The following is a 26,716-nucleotide window of genomic DNA, read 5'->3' as shown; positions in this document are numbered from 1 at the left end:
TAGAGAAAAAAAAGGGAATACTCACCTACCTGCTCTCCCTTCAGCGGCTTCTCATCACTCCCGCGCTCTTCTCTATGACCCAGGCGACGCTACCATAGTTGCTTAGGCAATGGCACCTGGGTCATAGAGAAGAGTGGATGCTGCTCTACTCTATGACACAGGCGCTGTCACCTAAGCAATGGTGCGGCAATGGCACCTTGGTCACACAAAGGACACAGGCAGTGTTAACATCCCTGCATCCAGTGATCATCGCTGTGTGTGTCTTAGATATATACACTGCTGATCCATGTTACTCAATGATTTGTCTGAGAGCCAGATGCTGCCATCAAAAGAGCCACATATGGCTCCCGAGCCATAGGTTCCCTACCCCTGTTCTAGAGGCTAACCAGAAGCAATCCCCAATCTTTAGACCACACAGTGTACAATGGATAGCTATACAATCCCTAATCTCTTTAATAGACTATTATGCTTATAAAAAAAAACAAAAAAACAATTCACAATCCAAATGAAACTAGATGCTCCTGTTGGGTGGGGTTTAGGGTAAGGTTAGTAAATGGAAACAGATTAAAAAAAGGTAGGTCCACAAATATGATATGTGATCAAGCCATCACTAAAAGCATGGAACCAGTCACAAAGATTAAAAGTGAAATATTTCTGAATGCGATGCTCAGGTACACTGATGAAAGCATAGGTTCTGCCACAGAGACAGGAAATTAGAACTCACCACTAATTTTGTTTCCATAAGTCCACCTTGACGGCCCAACTGGTTGCCCCTTTCGCCTGTAGGGACAGGAAGAGTGAGAGGTTAAAAGGACTCTCCCACGACCTCCTGCCAGTGGCTAACAAATAACCACTCATGGAAGGATTATCCATGCTCTTTATTTAGTATGTTAGATTCACATAAAGGTTACAAGCAGAATAGAGACGCATCAAAATCAAAAAAGGGAGGGGGGTAGTACAGAGGCCTTCATGGTGGACTTATGGAAACTGAATTACCGGCAAATTCTAATTTCAATGGCATTCCCATTGAATGGCCAACTGGTGATATAACAAATGATTTGATCACTGTTTGTAAGACTTTACGACCAAATACTAGACCCCCGAGGAGGAAATGTCCAGTCTATAGTGATTAGCGAAGGTCAGGTTGGAGGACCATGTGGTTGCTTTGCATATTTGTTCTAATATAGCACCCCCTCTGTCAGCCCAGGAGGTTGACATTAGCCTTGCAGAATGAGCAGTGTGATTACTTGGTAGCTGGACCTACTGTCGATAACACACCTTGATGGTGGGAACTAGCCATCTTATGATTGTTGCTTTGGAAGCTGTGAGGGAAACCGTGATGTTTCGGACCCCTGAAGGGTACGCAAGGTCACTTAGTTATGCTTTTTAGACACTCTCAGAATGCACAGGTTCTGAGAGGCGCTGGAAGTGATTTAAAGCTGTCCACACAACTTCCGGATATGGTACAACAATAAATTACAACCCTGAATGGCTATAAACCCCTTTCACTAGCCTCAGTGAAACAGAATTTTATCAACCCAAGGAGCTACCAGTAGTTCTCTTTTAATATAAGCCCGGTCCGTAACGGGATTATATAGGGTGAGGAAGCAACCCGGTAACATGTATATGAGCAAAGCACGGACGTTTGGGTTCGGTGTCAAGATAAAAGAGCAACACAAGTTAAATTTTATATTTAATTGCTTTAACGGCACACTAGACAAAACAGAACACACAATAGATATATTCAGTAAACAGTACAAAATACAAAGGTAGCACTACAAGTCTCAGCAGTTCAGTGAGCTAGTTATCGTGTGTGTGGGCCTAATGGGGATGGATAGTCCACACTTTAAGATCCTCCCTGCACTTGGTGATGGTAAGATATCGGCCAGTTGAAAGACAACGTGGCCTTAGAGGTGTCTGATTATATCAGGCGCAGACACACCTCTGTCCACCCAACAGGAGGGGTATTGGGTCCCTCCTACCTGGTATTACATATAGAACCCTGGAGAAGCCATAGCGTCTCAAAGGGAAGTCATAGCAACATGGTTCTAGTATTATTGGATCCGAGTGAAGTGGGCTAATTACACTGAGGTTGGGGGGAAGTGTGGGATTTGAGTAGTATAAGGCCTACCTCCCCCTGGTCATATTTATCACAGAAGCCTTGTAACATTTGAGTCCTTGCGACAGCAGGTTGTGGCTTGCAGATAAAGAAGAATTATCTTCCGCACAACCAGATGATGCCAGGCCTCTTCCCTGTAATTTTTCGGGTTGTTATAGAATGATGGTAGTATCATTTCCTGAGACTTTGAAAATTAGAGACAACTTTAGGAAGAAACTTGGGATCAAGTCAGAGTGATTTTTCTCTTGTTATTTGAAGATTGGGGTCTCTGATTGTGAGATACAAGTTTTAACTAGGCCTTCTTGCCATGGCAATTGTCACAAAAAACTGTTTTGAGTGTAAGGAACTTTAGGTTTTCTGGTCTTGAACATGCCTTTGTAAATGGTTTCAACGTGCTTGGACAGAGGTCTTTCTCGAACATGGCTTGAAGAGAACCCAATATCAGTTAAATATTCAGAGAGTTTTGGTTAGGGTTAGAATCAGCACACCAGGAGCAAAATGTCTTCCAGACTTTAGAACACATGGGAAAGGTTACCAATTTCCTACTGGCTTTCAAAGTTTCAATTACCTTATCCAACAGCCCTGCAATTTTATCCTGGTTTTGCCATGATTCACAACCTGGGGGTGGAGGTGGAGCTTGCTTTGTGAGACCTGGTAGGGGGGGGGGGGGTTACTGTGTGAGAAAAGGGGTAGCAGACATTGAGGGGGGCTACCTGAGTGAGAAGAGAGACCTACCTGGTGAAGGCAGTATTATACTAGTTATATTATTGTAGATAGGGTGCAGTATCATTGTAGTTATATTCTTTTCACCTCAGGCATCAAAAAGGCTAGAAATTGGCCCTGTGCAGCAGATAAGTAAGAAAAAAACTGGGTCGCTGCAGGTAGGGCACAGTACTGGGGTCTATCAGAGTCCCTGATGAGCCAGTTATTCACAATTACCTGCTGCATGGGTTTAGACAATTTACATCATTATTATCAGATTGTTTGTGTATTGTATTGTAGTCTGCCCTAGAATCTGTGTTACTAATTGTACAAATACAGTATTATGCACTAGTGGTTTCTGGGGGAAATTTGTGCTGTAGTGTGGTTTTTGGAGCATCTAAGGTTTTAGTTGATAGTGCGGAGAGAATCTTCAAAGCTCTGGGAGCCCATGAGCCCTGCAGATATCGGCATGGCCCACCAGCCCGACTGACTGGCATCTGTCTGTATAGTTGTTATTGGCCACAGGTTCCAGGAGACTCCCCTTCCCAGGTTTTCCCGGACTGAACATCATGTTAGAGACAATTTCACCTTTGATGGGATTTTTATCTTCTTCTCCAGCCCTAAAGTCTTTTTGTTCCATGATCTTAGGATCTAGGCTTAAAAATCCCTGTAGTGATTTTGGCTCCATGCCACGCTCTGGATACATGCGGGTAGGATACATTCCTTCTGTGGGAGGAAGGAGGATTGGGTTACCCCAAAAATACTTTGGATGTTGGCAGACAAAGGTTTGATTTTTGCATGTTCACCAACCATCCTAAATCTGAGAATAACTATCACTTCTTGTTTGTGTAGATTTAGTTTGCTTAATGAGTCTTCTACAATTAGGAAATCCCCCAGATAAGCAAAGATTAGAATTACCTTCCTCCGTAAGACCTTCACCACTTCGAGCATAATTTTCGTGAAGATTCTCAGGGCTGAAGATATCCCGAAGGGTAGACATGTGAACTGTAGATGGATTTCTTTGCCCTCTGGAGAAATTACTGAAAACCTCAGATACCTCTGGGAGTCCTAATGAATAGTTTGTCGATCTATGGCTTGTCAGTATCGTCTTGCTAAACACATTTCGAATACTACTGTTGAAGGAGGCGGAGCCAGGACTGCACAGAAAGAAAAGTCTGTGATAACTAACCTATTCAGCATATTGAGATCAGGTTCCAGCCGCTGCCAATCTTACACTTGTGGTGTGCCAAGGTCCCAATGTGCGCATGCGCACGAACTTTCATGTGAGTAGAGTAAGATACGAACATATTATTTGTCCGCGGGACGCTGGCGGTAAGTTGATTATACTTTTTTTATGTACCTACTCACTCAATGGGAATCTACAACAATTATATTATTGTATAAATTTTTTTTTGCCATGTTCTGGGGCTAACCAATCGCTGCAGGGAGAGACAATCTAAGCCAACATGGCGGCGCCCACTCCAAACACCCGCAGCCGACGCATGATGGCCATTGTAATACATCATTAGGGGGTTAAGCATGGCCGGCGCCAGCACCCGGCTTACCCGGGCAAGTGCCGGGGCCCCAGAGGTCCCAGAGGGGCCCACGGCACACACTGAAAACATAGGAAAACTCAATTACATCGGCATACTTTGCCGATGTAATTGAGGGAAGCGCCGCACTCACAGTACCGGCGCGGCTGACAGGGGGGCGGCACCGCAAGCGGGCATCCACAGAACACAATTGCATCGGCGCGGCCGATGTATTTCTGCTGCGTCTAATGCTGTGCAGGACGCTGGCCGACGTGATGACTTCATGGCGCCAGCGTCCCTGCTGCTGCACGATAGACGCAGCTCTCACTCAGGAAGATGTAGCAGATGAAGAAGATGCGAGCAGCCCTTGAGGTAAGTTAGCGTTTATTATTTTTTTAATGTGTATTTAATTCATTAATGGAGCCTGCCGGGGAGGGGGGTGTATTAATTAATAGAGCCTGGGGGGGTATATTAATTAATGGGGGGGGGGGGGGTATATTAATTAATGGATGCTGAGGGGGAGGGTATATTAATTAATAGAGCCTGGGGGGGTATTTTAATTAATAGAGCCTGGGGGGGGGAATTAATTAATGGAGTCTGGGGGGATATATAAATTAATAGAGCCTGGGGGGGTATTTTAATTAATGGAGCCTAGGGGGGTGGGGTGTATATTATTTGATGGAGCCTGGGGGGTGTATATTAATTAATAAAGCCTGGGGGGTATATTAATTAATGGAGCCTGGCTGGGCGGGTGTATATTAATATTGGTTTCTTAAGGTCTGCGTTTTTAATGCCACCACATGAGCTACGGGGCCCAGTGAGGCACTGTCGCCCAGGGGCCCAGTGAAACCTGGAGCCGGCCCTGGGGTTAAGCCACCAAATAAATCACCACATCCTCAATTTTCAATGTATCACGTAAAGCTTTTATCAGAGGTTCTACTTCTACTGACGAAAAAAGATATTTAGTACTGTATTTTTGAGACTAGCTTTAGGTTTCAGTATATAGGCAGGAAATGAGAGAAGGAGAGAGCAGGGAAAGATGAGGGGTGCAAACCGAAAAGTGTATCCGACATTTCCCAATATTATCAGAATCGGAGGCTGAATCATTGATAACCTCCGTCAATCTTTGTTTTGTAGGAGAGGGTCCTGATCTCAATGAAGCTCTTATTGGAGCCTGCAGTTCATCCAAAAAGGAAGATCTTTCTTCCTTCAGAATTCTTGATAAACAGTCAATTAGTTTTTTGTAGGCATCTGGTAGCTTAGCTTTGCATCTCTTAAGGAGACTCCTAACAAACAAATGAAGGGAGAATCCTTAATTTAATATGTTAATCATAGACCATTCATCTTTTCTGTAACTTACAATGCAGGGAGCAGAAAAAGGTCCAAAGTCTGCATCAAGCGCCATAGTGGAAAGAGTACTGCAGATTACCAGACGATTACTCAGAACCCGCTATTATCTTATTCTTACCATGATACCATGTGTGATTTTTATTGCAACCAAGTAGATCTGAAGGTATTTTACTTGCATAATCTGTATATTGTGTGGGGGGTATAGGGAGGCATTCACCTTGCTTATCTAGACAGTATAGTCACAGGTGCTGCCTAATTAATAGTGGGGTGTGGCTATCTAATTAGCAGCCTTTATATACTTCTGTGGTCAGTTTGTTTGGTGGTTTGCAGCCAGATCTTGTTGCCGTGAGCTCTGCAGATTTTTGTGGCCCATAACCTGTAAAAAAAAAGCATCAGAAAAGCGAGTGTGGGAGCATGGTGGCGAGTGTGCATTGATCCTCAGTGTGTACAGTGTCTTAAGTGTGACTTAGGTTTAAGGGACTTAAGTTTGAGGGGCTTTAGCAGGTAACTGCTGTATTTTGTGTTACTTTGACTGTAAATTCTTCTTTCTGTGCATATTTCTATTGTAATCCCCATTAGAACAATGGACTCTATAAGTGGCATTGCTACACAGTGTACATCCTGTGCCATGTATGCTTTCCTTGAACAGCCGTTTGAGGGGGAATACTGCTGTGTGGGATGTGTGAAAATTGCTCATCTGGAAGCCCAGATTCTGGATCTAAATGAGCAAGTTTCAAGGCTGCGGGCAATTGACAATATGGAGCGAAGTTTGCTGCTCCAGGAGCACAAACTCTCTGGGGAAGATGGGTGCGGGGAGGGAAGTATAGAGGTGCAGAGTGAGGGGGCAGCTAGTTGGGTAACATGTAGAAGGCGGGGTAGAGGGAAGAGTTGTAGAGAGTCTAGTCCTGATCTGGTGCACCACAATAAGTTTGCCAGGCTGGCGGATGAGGGGGATATCAGCTTTGGGGTAGCAATGCTGCAGCAAGACATGGCTTCTAGCAACCAGGGGAAGGGTAATGGGAGCACAGGCAAGGTCAGACAGGTGCTGGTAGTGGGAGATTCGATTATTAGGGGAACACACAGGGCAATCTGTCACAAAGACCGTGCATACCGAACAGTGTGTTGTTTGCCAGGTGCTCGGGTTCGGCATGTTGCGGATCGGGTTGACGGATTACTCGGAGGGGCTGGTGAGGAACCAGCGGTCATGGTCCACATTGGCACTAATGACAAAGTAAGAGGTAGGTGGAAGGTCCTTAAAAATGATTTCAGGGATTTAGGCCATAAGCTCAGGGCAAGGACCTCAAAGGTACCGTATATTCCGGCGTATAAGACGACTTTTGAAGACAGAAAAATCTTCTGTCTTCTCTGGGGTCGTCTTACACGCCGGTAATCCCGACCGCCCGCCGTGTATTCACGGCGGCGGTCGGGTCCCGGTGCATGGAGAGGGCTCACGGGCTGAGCCCTCTCCATAGCCGGTAAGTCTTTGCTGCATATTGCTAGCACCGATCGCGGGTGTTTTCACCCGTGGTGCCGGCAGCCTCAAAAAGACATCGGGGCGCATACTCACCTCCGTTGGCCCCGATGTCTGCGCGGCTCTTCTTCAGTGTTCCGCGCCGTCTTCTGCTGGATGCCGCCATGTTTTTCCCAGCAGCGGCGCGTCATACTAGGCGCCTGCCGGGGAAGATCAATGGCGGCGCGGAACACTGAAGACGAGCCGCGCGGACATCGGGGGAGCAGCGCAGCACATCGGGGCCACAGGAGGGTGAGTATATAAGTTTTTTTTTTTAATGCTGGGCTGTGCTGTATACTACTGGGGGCTGTGCTGTATACTACTGGGGGTTGTGCTATAATGGTAATGTTGTTGTTGTATGCCTTATGTTTATGAGCGACAGTTTTCCTGCTATATACCTGCATGTCATAAGAATTTTAATTAAAAAAAGGACTATGTTAAATTCAAATCTGTTTTTTTTTTAATTTTTACCAGTGTTTTGTATGCGTTGGAAAAGGGGTAGTCTTATACGGCGAATATATCTTAAACTCTATATTTTAAACAGGAAAGTAGGGGGGTCGTCTTATACACCAGGTTGTCTTATACGCCGGAATATACGGTAGTTTTCTCCGAAATACTGCCTGTACCACGTGCCACACCAGAAAGGCAGCGGGAGATCAGGGAGGTAAATAAGTGGCTCAAAAGTTGGTGTAGGAAGGAGGGTTTTGGGTTCATGGAGAACTGGGCTAACTTTTCTGTCGGCTACAGGCTCTACAGTAGGGATGGGCTGCACCTCAATGGGGAGGGTGCAGCTGTTTTGGGGGAAAAAATGGCTAGAAGGTTGGAGGAGTGTTTAAACTAGAGACCTGGGGGGAGGGCAAGTACACTTGTGCAGGGCAAATAGACAGTGTAGATAGAGAGCTGGGAAGAGTCATAGTCCATGGGGGAGGAAGGGGGGCTGGAATGAGATTGGGGAATAAGGACAAAAGGAATACGGACAGGGAAAACCATATAAAGTGTATGTACACAAATGCCAGAAGCCTCACAAACAAAATGGAGGAACTGGAACTCTTGATGTTGGAACGGAAATATGATATAGTGGGTATCAGCGAGATATGGCTGGACAGTAGCTATGACTGGGCTGTTACTATAGATGGTTATAGTCTTTTTAGAAAGGATCGTATAAATAAAAAAGGGATAGGGGTTTGTTTATATGTGAATTCTTGCCTCAAGCCTGTCTTGCGAGATGACATCAGTAACGCAAATGCAAATGTGGAGTCCCTATGGGTTGAGATAAGAGGAGGGAAAAAGAATAATAAAATATTACTAGGGGTTTGTTATAAGGCTCCAAATATAATGGAGGCAGCAGAGGAAATGCTGATAAGTGAAATGGATGTGGCTTCAAAGCAAGGTGAAGTACTTATCATGGGGGACTTCAATTACCCAGATATTGACTGGGGGGGCAGAAACCTGCAGGTCCTTCAAAGGCAGCAGGTTCTTGTCAACAACAAAAGACAATTACCTGTCGCAACTAGTCCTGGAGCCAACAAGAGGGGGGGCACTGCTGGACCTTATCCTAACCAACAGACCTGATAGAGTATCAAAACTACAGGTTGGGGGGAACCTGGGTAATAGTGATCATAATATCATTGATTTTGTATTATGCTTTACTAGGAGCGTTAGTGAAGGGACAACCAACACTCTAAACTTCAGGAGGGCAAATTTTCAGCAACTAAGGGAAGATCTTAAAGGCATAGACTGGGATAATGTTCTCAAAGACAAAAGCCGGGGGGGGGGGGGGGGGGGGCTTTTGTCTTTGAGACCCCCCCAAAAATGGGACTTTTTCTCAAATATTCTGAAAAAGTCCTGTGAGAAAGACATACCTTATGGGAAAAAGCATAAAAGGAACAAGAAAAAGCCTATGTGGCTAACTAGTCTTGTAAGGAAAGCAATAAGCGAGAAAGATAAAGCGTTTAAGGTGCTAAAACGTGAAGGTAGTGATGAGGCATTACAGGATTATAGAGAGAAAAATAAATCCTGTAAAAAGCAGATAAAGGCCGCAAAAATAGAGACAGAGAAAAAATTGCCAGGGAGAGCAAAAATAATCCCAAATTATTTTTCAAGTATATAAATGATAAGAAACTAAAAACAGAGATTGTGGGTTCCCTTAGAAATAACATGGGGGTCATGGTGGAAGGAGATGTGGAAAGGGCCAATCTACTGAATGTCGCCTTCTCAACTGTCTTTACCCAGGAAAATCCCCTGGTGGAAGACACAATGAGGAATAATGTAAATTCTTTTTTGAATGTCAACAGTTTAACCTAGGAAGAGGTACGGCGCCGCCTCGCAACCACTAAGATAGAAAAATCACCGGGGCCAGATAGCATACACCCCCGGGTTCTGCATGAATTATGTATGGTGATAGACAGACCGTTATTTTTAATATTTGAAGATTCACTGAGGACTGGTTATGTTCCACAGGACTGGCGCATAGCAAATGTGGTACCAATATACAAAAAAGGATCAAATAGCGATCCTGGAAACTACAGACCCGTGAGTCTAACTGGTGTGTTGGGGAAAATATTTGAGGGGTTTGTTAGAGATGCTATCCTGGAGTATCTCACTGTGCACAACCTTATAACCCAGCGTCAGCATGGGTTTATGAGATCGGTCCTGTCAGACTAATCTGATTGGTTTCTACGAGGAGTTAAGTTCAAGACTGGATCTGAGAGACGCTGTGGATGTTGTATATCTGGACTTTTCAAAGGCATTTGACACCGTGCCACATAAAAGGTTGGTATATAAAATTAGACTGCTGGGAATAGGAGAAAATCTGTGTATTTGGGTAAGTAATTGGCTTAGTGATAGAAAACAGAGGGTGGTCATTAATGGCACATTCTCAGATTGGGTTGATGTTACCAGTGGAGTGACACAGGGGTCAGTATTGGGGCCACTTCTTTTTAATATTTTTATTAATGACCATGTAGTGGGTTTACACAGTCAAGTTTCAATATTTGCAGATGATACTAAGCTGTGTAAAGTAATAAATACTGAGGTCGATAGTTTAGCATTAGAGGGATTTGTGGAAGCTTGAGGAGTGGGCAGAGAAATGGTTGATGAGGTTTAATGTAGATAAATGTAAAGTTATGCACTTGGGCCATGGAAACAAAAAGTATAATTATGTTCTAAACGGTCAATTACTTAGTAAAACTGGAGCTGAAAAGGACTTGGGGGTATTGGTGGATGGTAAACTTAATTTTAGTGACCAGAGCCAGGCGGCTGCTGCTAAAGCAAATAAAATTATGGGATGTATCAAGAGAGGAATAGATTCTCATGATAAAGACATAGTTTTGCCCTTATACAAATCCCTGGTCAGACCACACATGGAATATTGTGTACAGTTTTGGGCACCAGTGTATAAAAAGGATATAATAGAGCTGGAACTGGTGCAGAGGAGAGCAACCAGGATTATTAGGGGAATGAGGGAACTAGAATACACTGACAGATTACAAAATTTGGGATTATTAAGTTTAGAAAAAAAGACTGAGAGGAGACCTCATTACAATGTACAAATACCTGAACGGAGAGTACAAGGATCTCTCCAAAGATCTTTTTATACCTAGGCCTGACCTGAGTGAAGTTGGCCCCCCCACCTTGTTCAAATCAAACAAAATTGGTGTCAAACGTTTGTGCTACATTTGTGCAGCAGAAATTTTCGTTTGTGCCGCTATCGTTTTTAAGATATTAATGAGAGTTTCCTGAGGTCATCAGAGGTCAACCAGCCCCCCCACCTTGCCCAAACCAAACTGGTGCCGAACAATTCTGCTACGTTTGTGCTGCTCATATTTTTGTTTGTGCTGCTTTTGTTTTGAATAAATGAACAAAAAATTAAAGTTCAAAAGTTCAAGCAGCCCCCCCCCCCCACATTAACCGAATCAAACAAAACTGGTGTCAAACGTTAGTGCTACGTTTGTGCAGCAAAAATTTTCGTTTGTGCCGCTATCATTTTTACGGTATGTTCATGTGTTTACATAGGTTAAAGGTGTTTAGGATGAACTGGTAAAAAACAAACCTAGTGACACTTCCCTGGTTTGATCACCAGGGGGAGCTAGCAAACACATTGTACTTTGGAAGAAATGAACTCTGATGACCTCTGGAAAAAAGTATGAATATATTAAAAATGATAGCAGCACAAACGAAAGTTTTTGCTGCACAAACGGAGCACTAACGTTTGACACCAGTTTTGTTCGATTTGGTTAATGTGGGGGGGCTGCTTGAACTTTTGACCTTTCATTTTTTGTTCATATATTCAAAACAAAAGCAGCACAAACAAAAATTTGAGCAGCACAAACGTAGCAGAATTCTTAGGCACCAGTTTTGTTTGGTTTGGACAATGTGGGGGGGCTGGTTGACCTCTGATGACCTCTGGAAACTCTCATTAATATCTTAAAAACGATAGCGGCACAAACGATAATTTTTGCTGCACAAACCAGCACAAACGTAGCACAAACGTTTGACACCAATTTTGTTTGATTTGAACAAGGTGGGGGGGCCAACTTCACTCAGGTCTAGGCCTGTGACCAGGACAAGGGGGCATCCTCTACGCCTAGAGGAGAGGCGATTTTACCATCAACATAGACAAAGGTTCTTTACTGTAAGAGCAGTGAGACTATGGAACTCTCTGCCGCAGGAGGTTGTTATGGCGGACTCTATGTACATGTTCAAGAGAGGCCTGGATGCCTTTCTGGAGAGAAAAAATATCAGGGGTTATGGGGATAAAACATTTATCTAATTCTTAAAGGTTGGACTTGATGGACTTGCGCCTTTTTGCAGCCTTATACACTATGATACTATGATCCAGCGTCTTCTTGGCAGCCGGCTCCCGCTGCGCCTCACTGATGTCACTTCCAGCGTGTCAGTGGGACATTGCGCATGCGTGCCGGAAGCCGGGGGGTGGACCAAAAAAGATTAAACAAGGTATGTGCCTGCATACGCTACAGCATTCTCAAGGTATGTTTGGGTCTCAATGTATGAAAACAAATGGTAGATTTCTTTTAATACAGAATAGGCATGGGGGTGGTGGTGGTGGGGGGCATGCGTTAATAAGTTATTGGCCGAGCGCCTAAGACTTATTAGCATAGTTTAGAAAGCTTTATTTAAAACTTTATTTCTAAAGATACAAGGAGAATTATATAGGAGATAGACAGATGATAGAAGATAAATATGAATAACAGTAGAATAAAGAAGATTGATTGATAGCTGGATAGATAATACAGTAGATAGGTAGGTATAAAATCTATACAGATCTATAATAGATAAATTAAAGGAGATATAAGAGATAACTACACATATGGATGATAGATATATAGATAGGAGATTATGAAAAGCATCTTCACTTGGGCAATACAAAAAAGCAATACATCCTCTGCCCACAAAGTCCATGTCCAGGGGGCCCCTTTAAAACAGGGGGCCCTGGGCAAATGCCCAGTTTGCCGCCCCCAAGGCTGGCCCTGGTTGTTAAAATCAGGTAATCCGATGGTAGATGTCCTTTAAACAAACCTAATATCCCGTACCAATACTTTTAATTTCTATATCTATTCCTCATTTATGCATCTCTGAATGCTGCCACTGATAAAATTCTGAAAATGATTACACAGGTGCATGCCTCGTTAGTATCATAGACAGTAATCAGCCGTGTGATATATAACGAGCCGTGCACCTGTGTGACCATGGTCAGATTTCTGTCCACTAAAAGTAAACATAGAAGCGTCTCTAGAATGACAGCAAGCAGAGATCTAGAAAACCACAAGGAATCGATACAGAGAGTGTCAATTGGCTGGAAAATTGTATACATTTTTTAAATTCAAACAATAACATTTGATAAAATTGGAATTACTCTTTAATATATGAAAAGCAGCGAATGGCAAACACAAGTTGTAAATTAGTGGAGGAATTGGTAAGGATAATATGCAGTGAGAGCAGACTGCCTCCTACACCAGATATAGAGTAGTTTAGCCTGGGTTTGGATCTTCTCTTATCTCTTGTTGTCACAGTGTGCAGCCCCAGGTCTTTCTTCCCTTGAGCTGACAGTCCACCATAGCCTCCTCACACCCGGACTTGGCAGACCACCCAGGGAGCAATCAATCAGCCTCTCCTCTGCTTCCCCCACCTCCGGCACTGTTTACCTCTGCAGCCACTTCTCCCTCTCAGCTCCGAGGTCTCCTCTCTGCACTACATCAAAGGCCGGGTGCAGCCCCCGCTGGGAGACACTGCTTCCATGTGCCGCAGCCTGACCAGAGCAGGAGCCAGGGAGATCACCACAGCGTGCACCGCTGACGTCACAGCACATGCCCGCTCCTCCTCCTCAGCCGTACAGCAATACTTATATGTGGCCAGAAGCATGCAGCTGCCTTGTGTCACCGCTCACTAGTCGTTACCTCCGCTGCCCTGTGACCTCCATTGTCCCCGTCACATCACACATAGCATCTCCTCAGTGGCCCCTTGTGTGTAAGGGGAAGCCCCCTGTGGTCAGGACATTGCAGAGACACATCGCTGCGCTCTTCTCCTAGCAGCAGGACGTCTGCTCCAGCTCTCCGTGTGGATCACCTAAGCTTCGGCAGACCATCGTCTGGGTCCAGCAGATACTATGAGTTCAAAAGAAAGTGCACGCCAGTCCACGTCTGCCGAGCATCCTGCATCCCCCTCATCAGAGTCACCGAAGAGGGCACGGGGGAGACCTCGGAAACCACAAAAAGTCAGTACCGCATCCTTACCTCACCCTGCACCTCACACAATGCGGCTCCCATTCATAGCAGTCAGCGCGCTGCGGGGGGCTCCCTGTGCCAGCACCTCATTCACACTGTGAAATCTGTACACTACTAGAAACAATAACAGCACTCCATGTGCTGCCTCCTGCACATATCTAGCTGGGAATGTAGATGTGTCTATATACATTGTATATGTGTGTGTACACACTGCATGCTTTCATTCATAGGGTACAGACTACCGCATGCTTCACTGTGGCTAGTGTGTGATGTTACCAGCAGGTTTGTACACTGCTAGTGCCCCCTGATAGATCTCATTGCTCGATCTTCAGCTTCACATCAGACGTTTCACCAAGTCTCCAGAAGAAACATGAAAATAACATTGTATTCATCATCAGGCTGATATTATGTTGTAATCAGGTCACATTATGCGATCTATGTGCTGGTGTGAACAAGGCAAGCCACTAAATGTATCTATTTATGTAGTTTACCATTATATGAGACCACTTGTTTGTGTAGTTGCCACATTTCTATTAGGTCCCACGTTTTGTTTATATTTTGCACTGTATGTCATTGATTAGGAAGCATTACAGTCCTTAAGTGCACAACTTACATTTTTATTACCTATCTCAGTGTGTAAATGTTTTCTTTTCCTGCAAATCATTGGATTTGTACATTAGTTACATATGTTTCCCTCTAAGGTTTTAATAGTCCAGTATATCATAGTAAGAAAAGGTTTAGTTGTCTTTGGAGACTGTGGAATAATTTCCCATGTTAAATTCCTTCCACTATATCAAGTTTATTTCTGTATTTAGGAGCCAGCAGCTGGAGAACCTTCTCCTAAAAGACCCAGAGGAAGACCTAAAGGAAGCAAAAACAAAGGTCCTTCAAAATCAGCACAAAAGGTAAGGTTAGCAGCTCAGGCTTGTACAGAAGTGACTAACAACTTGTGCTTCTAGTATAGGATTTCTGTGAAGCTGGCTATGATCTACAATCTTTAACACCACACTCTGGAATCTGCTATTTAAATCTGAACAGTGAAATGGCCCTTAGCAAAGTTCCTTGTTTCTTAGTAGTGTATAGTGATGTGATTGTATTAAAAGCCTGCTTATTTTTAGTAACATGTAGTTCTTGAACTGAACATCTAATATGGTCTTTTTGCACAACTGTTACTTAAAAATAGCAAAACTAAAACATTCCACTGATCATTCATAACAACTAGCAACTTGTCATGTTGGCAAGTCTGAGCTGTGTTCTTTCTCACTGCTTAACAACATAATGGTTACAAAATGAGATGTTTCACTTGGCAAATATCGTTTGATCTTTTCTGTGTTTTTGTTCTTGCTCAATTGTTTTTTGACTGGGAAAATATAATTCTGTATCTAATAGACCAACCCTTTTAAATGTATTGGATGGTTAGAATGACTTTGTGATTGGTGTACATTATTTCTGTACCACTGTTAATTTTACTGTTCTGTAAAATGTATGATTATTTAAGATTTAGATTTTTGTAAATCATTTACCTTGCAAGTAAGCATGGCTTTTATGATGTCTTTATATGAAATGTGGAGCAATGGATGGTTAGACTTTAAGCAATTGTTAAATGTGAGTGACTCCTGCACATTGTTGGAGGTCTTTTATTAAGTTTCACCATGTAATATTTATTGCTAGAATAATAAATAATCTTGTGTACTAGAAAAAATAGGTCAGTGTTTACGTTTTTTAATGTATAGAGGGTGATTCTCCATGCAGCATGTAAGTTTTCCTGTTTCTCAGCTTACAAAGATAAATAGATAAATTGTTATCTAGAATGCTCCTCATGGTTTTACACAATGTGTTTTTCGATGTTTTAAATGTATCAAAAACTATCTACAAGTGTATAGTTTATAAATGGTACTTTTTGCTTGCTAAGTTGTTTGCAAAGTTTGGGTACACTTTAACTACCTTTCTTTAACCCTTTCATAACCAACGGTCCTTGGTGCCATAATGTCCGGGTCAATTTTTTTTCTGTTCTGTTATTCTCTATTTTGGATATCTCTGGAGGAGCTTTACATATCATAACAATTTTTGCTTTGTTTTTTTCATGATATGTGAAACTTTAACCTAATAGGATAGTTTTTTCAATAAAATCTTTTTTCTCATATATAACATATAACTAAAATGTGAAATAAGATTTATTTTTTTTCCTATGAACATTTTTATGTATGTTAAAAATATGTATGGCGTAAATACATTACTCTACACTGAATTCAGGTACAGATGCAGAAGTGTGCATGTACTTCTGGAAACTATAAGCTCTATCTCCCTTCAGCTCATTCTTCATTCTGCCTGTAGTTGACAGGCTGGAGGGAGGGGCACATTTAAAATGACTATAACTTCTGAACCTTGGTACCTAGAAACACAGTTCTGGTGTCATATCAAAAAGCAGAATCACCCCTTTCATATAACCTCATGGATTACAGGGGTTAAAAGGAACTGGAGATATTCAAATGCATGCAAAAATCTCTTTTTTAAAACTGAAAACAGTACACATGTCCGGTTCTGAAACACTTGGATACACATCCAAGGTGTCATTTTACAGAAGAGATTCTCCTCTTTAATTTTGACATTAAAAATGTTACTGGGTGCCTCTGTTCAGGAGATGTAGCAATTTAAAATAGACCACTGTCATGATGTCTGTAGAGGTCCTAATTGCATGGGACAGGTGCATATACAGCATATATAGCCTTATGGCAATCATGAAAGGGTTAAGTTTTAGTTGCTGCTTATATACTTTAAATGTGGTTTATTATTGTGTATACTAGATTGAGTCTATGAATACTCATTAAAGGAAATCCACCATCAAAATTAAGCATGATAAACCAGGGACACTTACTCAGATCCAGCCACTGTAACTGTGGTAATCTTCTTGTATGTATTATTTATGGCCTCCTTCCTTCTAAAATCCACTTTGTTTTCTGTGTCATTCTCTAATGATCAGTTACAGAGAACAGCTTATATGTGTCCTGGATGTTGAGCCCTAAAAATCTGATACCAACATCTTATTTGTAGAACAGGCCATTAGTATCCAGCAGAAAAAGAGGTAATCCAGCTTACAACAAAAACAATTTCCTAATAATTTAAAGGGAAACATGTCACTGCACTAAAGCATCAGCACCCTCGGGTAGGGTATGAAAAATCCTTTCTAACATTGTCTCTTTTATGTTGGATTTACTGCACTGACCCCAACTCCACTCACAACAGCTGAGAGGAACAAAAATCTAACTTTTAATTAATATTAACAAATTAAAATACTTTGTACCAAAACTCTGAATAATAGAACACAAAAAGGACATTTGTTTATTTGTAGCAATATTCTTCAAAACATGTTACCTTTATCCACGTAGCCTAGGTAAGAAGTCTACAATCCAGTCATCAATATTTAAGTATAATGCCACTCAGAGATTGATTGTTGAGAATTTAGTGATTCTAAAACTGCATCTTGCCATTGTGGCAGCTTAAAAGACAGAGGAAACAAAATTGCCTATCACATCTAAGAAATTGGAATACCGTATGTACTTGAGTATAAGCCGAGTATAACCCTAACTCTGCTTAAACTCGAGTCAAGAAAACAAAACAAAAGTGTACTTGCCCTCCGACGTCCCCCTCGGCAGGTCCTCATCCATACATCGTGGCTCCTGCATCGGCTCTGTGTCCCCGCCCGATCTGTCATAGGTATCATGATGTCAGCCGCACGCTGACATTCTATTTTGTTGCCCTGCAATAATCGTCATCAATCAGCGGCTGATGTCATGGTGCCTGCGACGGACCGCGCAGGGGCACAGAGCCAATGCCGGGGCCGTGATGGATAGAAGAGGACCTGCCGGGGATGGGGGGGGGAGGTGGGGCATTGGAAGGCGAGTACACTTTTTGTTTTTTCCTACAGGCATTATATAGGGGGCAGGGGTTGGCAGGCTATACACTACAGGGGGATGGCAGGCTATTTACTACAGGGGCTGGCAGGCTATATACTGGGAGGGCTGTGACCAATGCATTTCCCACCCTCGGCTTATACTCGAGTCAATAGGTTTTTCAATTTTTTATTTATTTTGGGCGGTTTATGAGCTCTGGGGGTGACTGGTTGTCATGTGATAGTTTTCCCACACTGTACTTCTCCAGTCAAAATCCAGCAGAAGGAAACGGATCAGGATCTTCCTTGCTCATCCCTGTTTATAACCCAGGTCTCATAAATTTGCTCCTTCAAGTAGTGCTTTCCCTACAAAGTGCTCTATACTTGCCCTATATACTTGGGTGTATTAGTGGGATAATATCAAGGTATTGGTCTCACCCATATAGTATCCAGGAGCATTGACTCCTACAGATGTACAATGGCATCCTTACCTGTGGCGCACATGGTCACTAACTCAGAGACTCAGTCGCACTGTCCATTGATCTGAATCACATGTTGGTCACATGATCAGACCGCTTTACTGGAAGTGCTGCCTCTCTTACGGGGTGTGCCTAGTAATTTCCTAGGTGATGTGTACGTCAACGTGTGACTATCGGACTCATTCCTGACTCGGAAGAAGCTGAGTCTCCACAGTGAAACAAGTGTTGGGACGTTTTTAGTTTGATCCCACTGTAGGCTACGGACAGTTATTACATATCATAAAGGATAGCGGTGCCAAGATATCTATTCTCCCTTAATGTACTGCAGCTGCTGTGTGTGGATGCAGATCAGTGGGGAAGCGGGTCTCTCCTCCGTTATGTGTGTAAACAGAATCTCTCTCTGTACACTTGCGCGGCTGCCTGGGTTTACTTCCCGATGGCAGGGATGCGAGGTGCATGAGCCGGCCGTATTTGACTGCAGAAAGAAACTTTGTTGCATTCAATTGCATAATAACTTGGGAATTTAAACATTGAAGCAATCGAAGTGTCAATAATATGTACACACCTACTCCCATCTACTTCTCTGGGGTCATATTCTCCCTCTAACCAAATGAATCGGGAGGGTTGATTGTGCCAAAGGTAAATTCAGACGAATGTGTGCCCGCCGTACCGTAACAGGGCAGGAACATGTTGGTGTTTGGGAGAGGAGGAGGAGGTGAGCGCTGCTCACCCCTGACCCTCTCAATAGTGATGTATGGCGATTGGCACCGTATTCCGGGGAAAGATAGGACATGTACGTAACGTCCTGTGGGGGACCTATTTCCAACGTATATACGTCCCCCAACGGCTGTCTGAATGCAGCCTTAGGGGTGAGTGTATATCATTTAATGGGGGCATCCCTTATTACTAGTCCCAGTGCTATATAAAACATACCTACAGTGGTGATCATTGAGATTAAAGAATAACACACTATAATGAAAAATATAATATAATATACATGAATATAATGAAAATTATGTTTTAAACAAAAGATACACTCACACTTTTCCCATTTTGCCCTATTCCTTTATTTAATACATTGGTTTTTTTTTTGGTGATCTACACCCGTGAGTGTTTTATATACCAGTATCTATTTTCCTTTACTGATTCCTGGCTAGTTCCTAGACAGCAACTGTACATGGTAATCAGAAATGTTTACTATACTGTAAAACGCTCAAAAGGGTAAATTATTGGACTTGCCTTGATTGCCCTATAAATTGACTTTTTTTTATCATACTAATATACTGGGTATCTATGGCAAAAGCTGGATGACCGACTTGGAGGATAAGTTAGATGTTAAAGCAATGGATATTCCATGTGCACCTACCTATTTATATTTGCTCCTTGGCTGGCTTGAGGAAATTGTTTTTTGGTGAAAAGTGGCTACGCTACATAGACAACGTCTTTGTAATGTGGAGGGGTGATAAAGACCGCTTTCTAAAATTCAACAGGATTAACCTGAACCTCAGGTTTACCTACCCTAGTTAAACTCCACTCCCCTTCCTGGACGTGCTAATAACTAAATCAAGTAGCGGGCTTCTAGGAAGAAAACCAACAGCCGCAAATGGCCTGTTAAAAGTGCAGTCATCCCTTTCCCTTTTAAAGAGGTATTCCTAAGGGACAATATTTAAGAATGCGTAGGAACTGCAGCACGCCAAAAAAGTTTAAACAAAAAAACAGATGATTTAAGATGTCTGTTAATAATAGAGTGTATCCTTCTAAAGACAGCATTTCAAAAAGCTCAAAAAAGAGAAAGAAGGACTTTAATAACTAATAATGAGACAAGAGTTGAAGGGATGAGACAATTCGTTTCATCACCACTTATAAATGTGGCATAAATGCAGCAAGAGAAATATTGAAAGAGTATTGGGAGCTACTGCTCCTTGACCCAGACTTAAAGGACTTAGTAGGTTGATGGCTGCAGATTACCTTTAGGAAAGGACTATCGATAATTGACCACCTTTTGCACAGGCACTACACATGTCCCAGACAACCAGAAACCTGGCTAGATAGACAGATTTAAGGCTGTTATGAGTGTGAAGGTTGTGTCCCTTGCCCCTTTTTAACAACTGGCAAAGAATTCCCAAGTAATGTGACAGGGGCCCATTTTGAGAGACAGCATTGTATAAACTGAAAAATGGTGGGAGTGATCTATAAGGCCAAGTATATTTGCGACAGTGAATATATAGGTAACACCTTCAGAGAGTTGAGGATAAGAATAGGTGAACATGTAGGCAACATTATGAACCATCGTGACACTTTCCAAATCTGTGAGCTTTCTGGGAATTGATTTGGTGAAGCTACTCCAAAGGGGCTGGAATGACTGGGATCAGAAGATCCTGCCGAGGGAATGCCAATGGATCTTCAGAACAAACACCACAATCCCCAATGGCCTTAATGAACAGCTGTTTCATTTAAATATCACAGCGACAGTCTCAAGCCATCAACTGATATAATGGACTTATCTGTGTGGTAACTACTAACCTAATTTACCTACTGATATGTACAGCTATTCTTTGAGGTTGTTACATCAGGTGTCTATGAGAACACAAGAGACAGCCGACATCTTTCCGAGGATCGTTGCTCCCTGTGACATCATCGGGGAGCGGCGATCCGTCTTCATGACAGCCTCGGGTCTTCCGAAGACCCGAGGGCTGCTTCGGGTTAACCTATTCATTACAGCACATTGTAATGAATTAGGTGTAAATTCCCCATATACTGCCATACTGTAGTATAGCAGTATATGATAGGATCGTACAGACAACCTAGGGTTAAAGTACCCTAGAGAGTCTGAAAAATAGTAAAAATAAATATAAAAAAAAAGTTAAAAAAAATTATAATAAAGAACCCTAAAAACTCAAATGGCCCCCCTTTCCCTAGAACTGATTTAAATATAAACAGTAAAAAATCATAAACACATTATGTATCAACGGGTCCTAAAATGCCGGTCTATCAAAATATAATAACGGTTTTTCACTGCGTTTAACCCCATAACAGAAAATCATGCCAAAAGTCGAAAATGGCACTTTTTTGCCATTTAAAAAAAAATAAAAAATTCTATAAAAAGTGATCAAAAGGTCTTACAGTCCTAAAAATGATAACATTTCAAACGTCATCAAAAGCTGGAAAAAAAACACCTCCCAAAGCTCCGTATACCAAAGTACAAAAAATGTTATTAGCACCAGATGGCAAAATCACCAAAAATGTTTTTTGTACAGGAGGTTTTAATTTTTGTGAATGTGTGAAAACATTATAAAACCTAATTTTTATGCAGAAAATCAGCTATATCACAGCTCTGTACATGGAAAAATAAAAAAGTTATAGATTTTTGAAGGTGGGGAGTGAAAAATGAAAACGCAAAAACGAAAAAGGACTGCGGCGGGAAGGGGTTAAGAATGTTACTCCACTAATAAGTGGTTAAAAACAGCAGTGACTCATGCGGGTGCCATTTGAAATACACCAGCTTAGTTTCAGATGTCCTTTTCAGAAGTATGGTGATAGTCTAGAGATGCCACCTAATATACTTTTTATCCAATATACTTTGTGAACATCTAACTTATATTCTAGGTTTGTCATCCAGCTTTTGCCATAGATGACCTGTATAATGGAAAGTCTGTTTATAGGGTAATCAAGGTGAATGAAATAATTTACTATATGGATCGTTTTACAGTACATTAAATATTTCTGATTACAATTTGTGTTGCACAGCTGCTGTTTCAGAGCTAGCTTTAGCCGTTTTTTGTCACACTGGTTTGATGCAGGTAGATTAAGAAAGGACCTGTATGTTAAGCCAATAGACCAAAATAATCTGTTATGTTGTGACAGTGCACATCTGAGAAATATGTTCAATTCTGTATCCTTTAGAGTCTAAAGTTTAGACAAATCCTAAGCATGAGGAGGGCCATTGACAATCCAGAGAAGATTAATTAACAATTGGCTGGGACACCTAGCAAATTATTTATTACCCAAAGCTTTTAGAGAAGAAACACAAATTGGCAGCATTGAGTTATGATAGGACCTTGTTACCTAACAGCAAAACTGATTAAACAGACAAATAAATGCAAGACACAGAACAAAGATGATTTTTACATGGCAAAGAACTTCTGAGTGATGCTGTCTTGATATGTTTGCTATAGAGCAGTAAATTAACACTACATCACTACAGTAACATTGCAAGCAGGTATATGTATGAGAAACTGCATCAGCCAGAGCAGGACTCTGTTTCTTCCCATTATAATGTCATAACCGATCCTGTTAAGTACTTTAGTATATTAGAGGGTTGTCATCATTACTGCTCTCCTATGAACTGTCTTCTGTGTGCATAGACAGAGTAAGTTAAAGTTCCCTCTAGTGGCCAATTGTGGGAAATATTAAAATAAATTATATTGTTTCATATAATCAGTAAATTAAAAGACACTTAACATAAATAAAAAGTGTTGGCTTTTTGGTGACACATTTCTTCTAACCCTTTCAGGATTTTTTTGGCCATAAGGAGAAAGCCATTTTTTTTCTTTCATTTCGCATTTAATTTAAAAGCCATTTACTTTTTTTATTGTTATGTGTATGTTGTTGGTTGAGGGCTTGTTTTTTTGCGAAACAAGTTGCAATTTTTGGTGGTGTCCATTTGGGGTGCCCAATACTTATTGAGGTTAATTAACACATTAAAGAGAGGCTGAAAAAAACCCACACATTTTGGAGTGTTTAATTAAAAAATTTGCGTCATTTATTGTACGTCAAAAGTAACATGTTATCTTTATTCGGCAAGTTAGTACGATTCGGAAGATGCCTAATTTGTATATATCTGTAAGTGTTTTTGTTTTGCTTGTGTTGTACAAGAAAAATGGTATTCTATAAAAAAAAAAAATCATTACATTTTTTATTGCCATTTTCTTAAAGTCGGAACTTTTTAATTTGTTCCACAGACAGAGCTAATTGATGGCTTTTTTTGTGTCATGAGCTGTAATTTTCCTTGGTAGCATTTGTGCGACTTTTTGATCAGGTTTTTTTTTTTTTTAAACTATGTGACAAATACACCATTTTAATGCAATTTCTTGTAGGTTTTTCGGCACTCACTAACAGTGTTAAATAATAGATTACATAGATCTGTTCGGTGTGTGTGTGTGTGTATATATATATATTATACATATATATTATACATATATACACTCACCGGCCACTTTATTAGGTACACCATGCTAGTAACGGTTTGGACCCCCTTTTGGCTTCAGAACTGCCTCAATTCTTCGTGGCATAGATTCAACAAGGTGGATTTTGGTCCATATTGACATGATGGCATCACACAGTTGCCGCAGATTTGTCGGCTGCACATCCATGATGCGAATCTCCCGTTCCACCACATCCCAAAGATGCTCTATTGCAGTGGTGGCGAACCTATGGCACTGGTGCCAGAGGCGGCACTCGGAGCCCTCTCTGTGGGCACCCAGGCCATCACCCCAGCATGAAGTTCACCAGTCAGGACTCAAAAAACCTTCCTACAGAATTTTAATACAAAGATAGGCGACTTTGCCCTCCTACTTTCAACTACGTTGGTGTCTTTAGGAGGCTGAACGATTGAAAGTTGTCAAAGAACAAGGAGAAATAAATTACTGCTTAAATTGCTGTGCTGGAACTTCAACCAAAAGCCACTTATTTATTGTGAAGTTTGGGCACTCAGGCTCCAAAAGGTTCGCCATCACTGCTCTATTGGATTGAGATCTGGTGACTGTGGAGGCCATTTGAGTACAGTGAACTCATTGTCATGTTCAAGAAACCAGTCTGAGATGATTCCAGCTTTATGACATGGCGCATTATCCTGCTGAAAGTAGCCATCAGATGTTGGGTACATTGTGGTCATAAAGGGATGGACATGGTCAGCAACAATACTCAGGTAGGCTGTGGCGTTGCAACGATGCTCAATTGGTACCAAGGGGCCCAAAGAGTGCCAAGAAAATATTCCCCACACCATGACACCACCATCACCAGCCTGAACTGTTGATACAAGGCAGGATGGATCCATGCTTTCATGTTGTTGACGCTAAATTCTGACCCTACCATCCGAATGTCGCAGCAGAAATCGAGACTCATCAGACCAGGCAACGTTTTTCCAATCTTCTACTGTCCAATTTCGATGAGCTTGTGCAAATTGTAGCCTCAGTTTCCTGTTCTTAGCTGAAAGGAGTGGCACCCGGTGTGGTCTTCTGCTGCTGTAGCCCATCTGCCTCAAAGTTCGATGTACTGTGCATTCAGAGATGCTCTTCTGCCTACCTTGGTTGTAACGGGTAGCGATTTGAGTCACTGTTGCCTTTCTATCAGCTGGAACCAGTCTGCCCATTCTCCTCTGACCTCTGGCATCAACAAGGCATTTCCGCCCACAGAACTGCCGCTCACTGGATGTTTTTTCTTTTTTGGACCATTCTCTGTAAACCCTAGAGATGGTTATGCGTGAAAATCCCAGTAGATCAGCGGTTTCTGAAATACTCAGACCAGCCCTTCTGGCACCAACAACCTTGCCACGTTCAAAGGCACTCAAATCACCTTTCTTCCCCATACTGATGCTCGGTTTGAACTGCAGGAGATTGTCTTGACCATGTCTACATGCCTAAATGCACTGAGTTGCCGCCATGTGATTGGCTGATTAGAAATTAAGTGTTAACGAGCAGTTGGACAGGTGTACCTAATAAAGTGGCCGGTGAGTGTATTTATGCAATTGTTTTCATTTTTATTATAATAAAATGGAGTATAGGTAATTAAGGGAAATAATTTGTTTCTTTTTTTTAACTTCCTCTTTTACTTTGTTCGAGGAGGGGAATAAAAAGTGTGATTTCCCTGATCACACCTTTTATACACTCCCATACCATAGTACTGCAGTGTGTTCTGGCTGTTAGCCAGTGTATTAGGTTCTGCCACTGGACTTCATTAGGCCCTTGACTGCCATGGCAACACATTGGCACCCTCTGATCGTGGCACAGGGGGTGCTGATGCAGAGTGGAGAGTTGTCAGAGCATCTTAGATGCTGCAGTCCCTGCTGACCACAGCGTCTGAGGGGTTAAATGGGCCCGATTGGTGAGTACACAGTTGCTCCAACAGCAGACCGGACGTCACCATGTGCCAGGCTCCTGCAGCGATTACAAGGGCTCTGCTTTTGCACTCCTACCTTTAAAACACTGCTCACAAGAACATACTATATGTCCAGGTGAGGGAAGGAGTATTTCTATTAGGTTGAGGTCTGGACAATGACAGGGTTTTTAACATTTCCCATATAGATGAACAGTAATGATTACTTCTCTAAGATCAATCATGATATCTTTCCTCCCTGGGGTTTAGACACAAATAAATGTTGATGTTAATGACCCAGTATTGACTGTAGCAATGTCTGCTGTTGTGCAGACTGTTTTAGCGGGGATGTGGTAATGCTGAAATCTACCTCTCTTAGTATGGGCATGGGTTCATGATATGGTTTTTAGGGGAACCTACAATGTCTGTATCATGGGCATTCACATATAGTGAATTGATGTACCTGAATTGACTTTTAACTAATGGAACCTGTATTATTGAAATGATGCAAAAGTGTTGTGTTATGATACCAGAACATTAATATTTTATAATGATTACTTGGTAAACTATACAAGTTTACATTCTTGGACCAAATATTCTGCCAAGTGCCGAGGGATATAGCAGTCTCCCATTTCTCCATGCAGCTGTTTCTCCTAAAGGGAACCTATTGCCACAACCCCCATTTTCCAGCATGCACATGTTCCAAAAGCCCATAACATTAATATTGCATAGCTGCTTTTGTCACATTAGTGAGTAGTATAGGTTCGCTTTAATCATACAGTGTATTTTACTTAGCTCCCTGACAATCTCCCATGCTGAGTCCTGGGGGCAGAAATCCAAAATCAAATATACATCTGCTTGTGGATCTTTTCCACAGACCACATGCTCCCTCTGATGTCACAGATAGGCTGGATCCTAGTTGCCGCTCATCAATGATGTAAAAGGGAGGGACTGGAGCATGTGGGCTGGGGAAGAGATCCTGTCCTTGGGACTCCGCCTGGGAGCTTGGCAGGGAGCCTGGTAAAATACACTGTATGATTATAGCAAACCTATACTATTCACAAACGTGACAAAAACAGCTATACAATTGTCATGTTATGGGCTTTTGGAACCTGGTTGTGGTGACAGATTCCCTTTTTACATATTTTATAAACTCTAAATTATAGCCTATAAATCTGCTTTTGATTGCATTATATTGCAGTGTATTCAAGTGACCCACCCAAAAATGTTGAGGTTTTATTTTTTTTCTCATGTTACGGTATTTACATAGCATTCTTTTTTCCATAAAAACACTTTTTAT

At 42.0% G+C, this 26,716-nt stretch overlaps 1 protein-coding gene and 1 long non-coding RNA gene across 4 annotated transcripts in view; one reads left to right on the top strand and one right to left on the bottom strand.

Moving 5' to 3' along the window:
• The first annotated feature begins 13,495 nt into the window (after window positions 1–13,495).
• The window catches only part of HMGA2 (high mobility group AT-hook 2), a 65,335-nt gene continuing 52,114 nt past the window's right edge, over window positions 13,496–26,716 (top strand). For all 3 annotated transcript variants that reach the window (XM_072146628.1, XM_072146627.1, XM_072146630.1), the window contains exons 1-2: window positions 13,496–13,946; window positions 14,772–14,861. In XM_072146628.1, coding sequence (XP_072002729.1) covers window positions 13,839–13,946; window positions 14,772–14,861 — 198 coding nt within the window. In that variant the 5' untranslated portion in view covers window positions 13,496–13,838. The remainder of the gene's footprint in view (window positions 13,947–14,771; window positions 14,862–26,716) is intronic.
• Window positions 14,730–17,447, bottom strand: LOC140126784 (uncharacterized). The gene is made up of 3 exons (XR_011854895.1): window positions 17,329–17,447; window positions 16,832–16,983; window positions 14,730–14,817 (listed from the first exon to the last, which is right to left on the bottom strand). It is a non-coding gene; the product is annotated as an uncharacterized lncRNA (long non-coding RNA).

This window comes from Engystomops pustulosus, chromosome 4 (assembly GCF_040894005.1).
Source record: "Engystomops pustulosus chromosome 4, aEngPut4.maternal, whole genome shotgun sequence".
NCBI classification, from domain to species: domain Eukaryota; kingdom Metazoa; phylum Chordata; class Amphibia; order Anura; family Leptodactylidae; genus Engystomops; species Engystomops pustulosus.
This window is presented reverse-complemented; position numbering and strand designations above follow the sequence as displayed.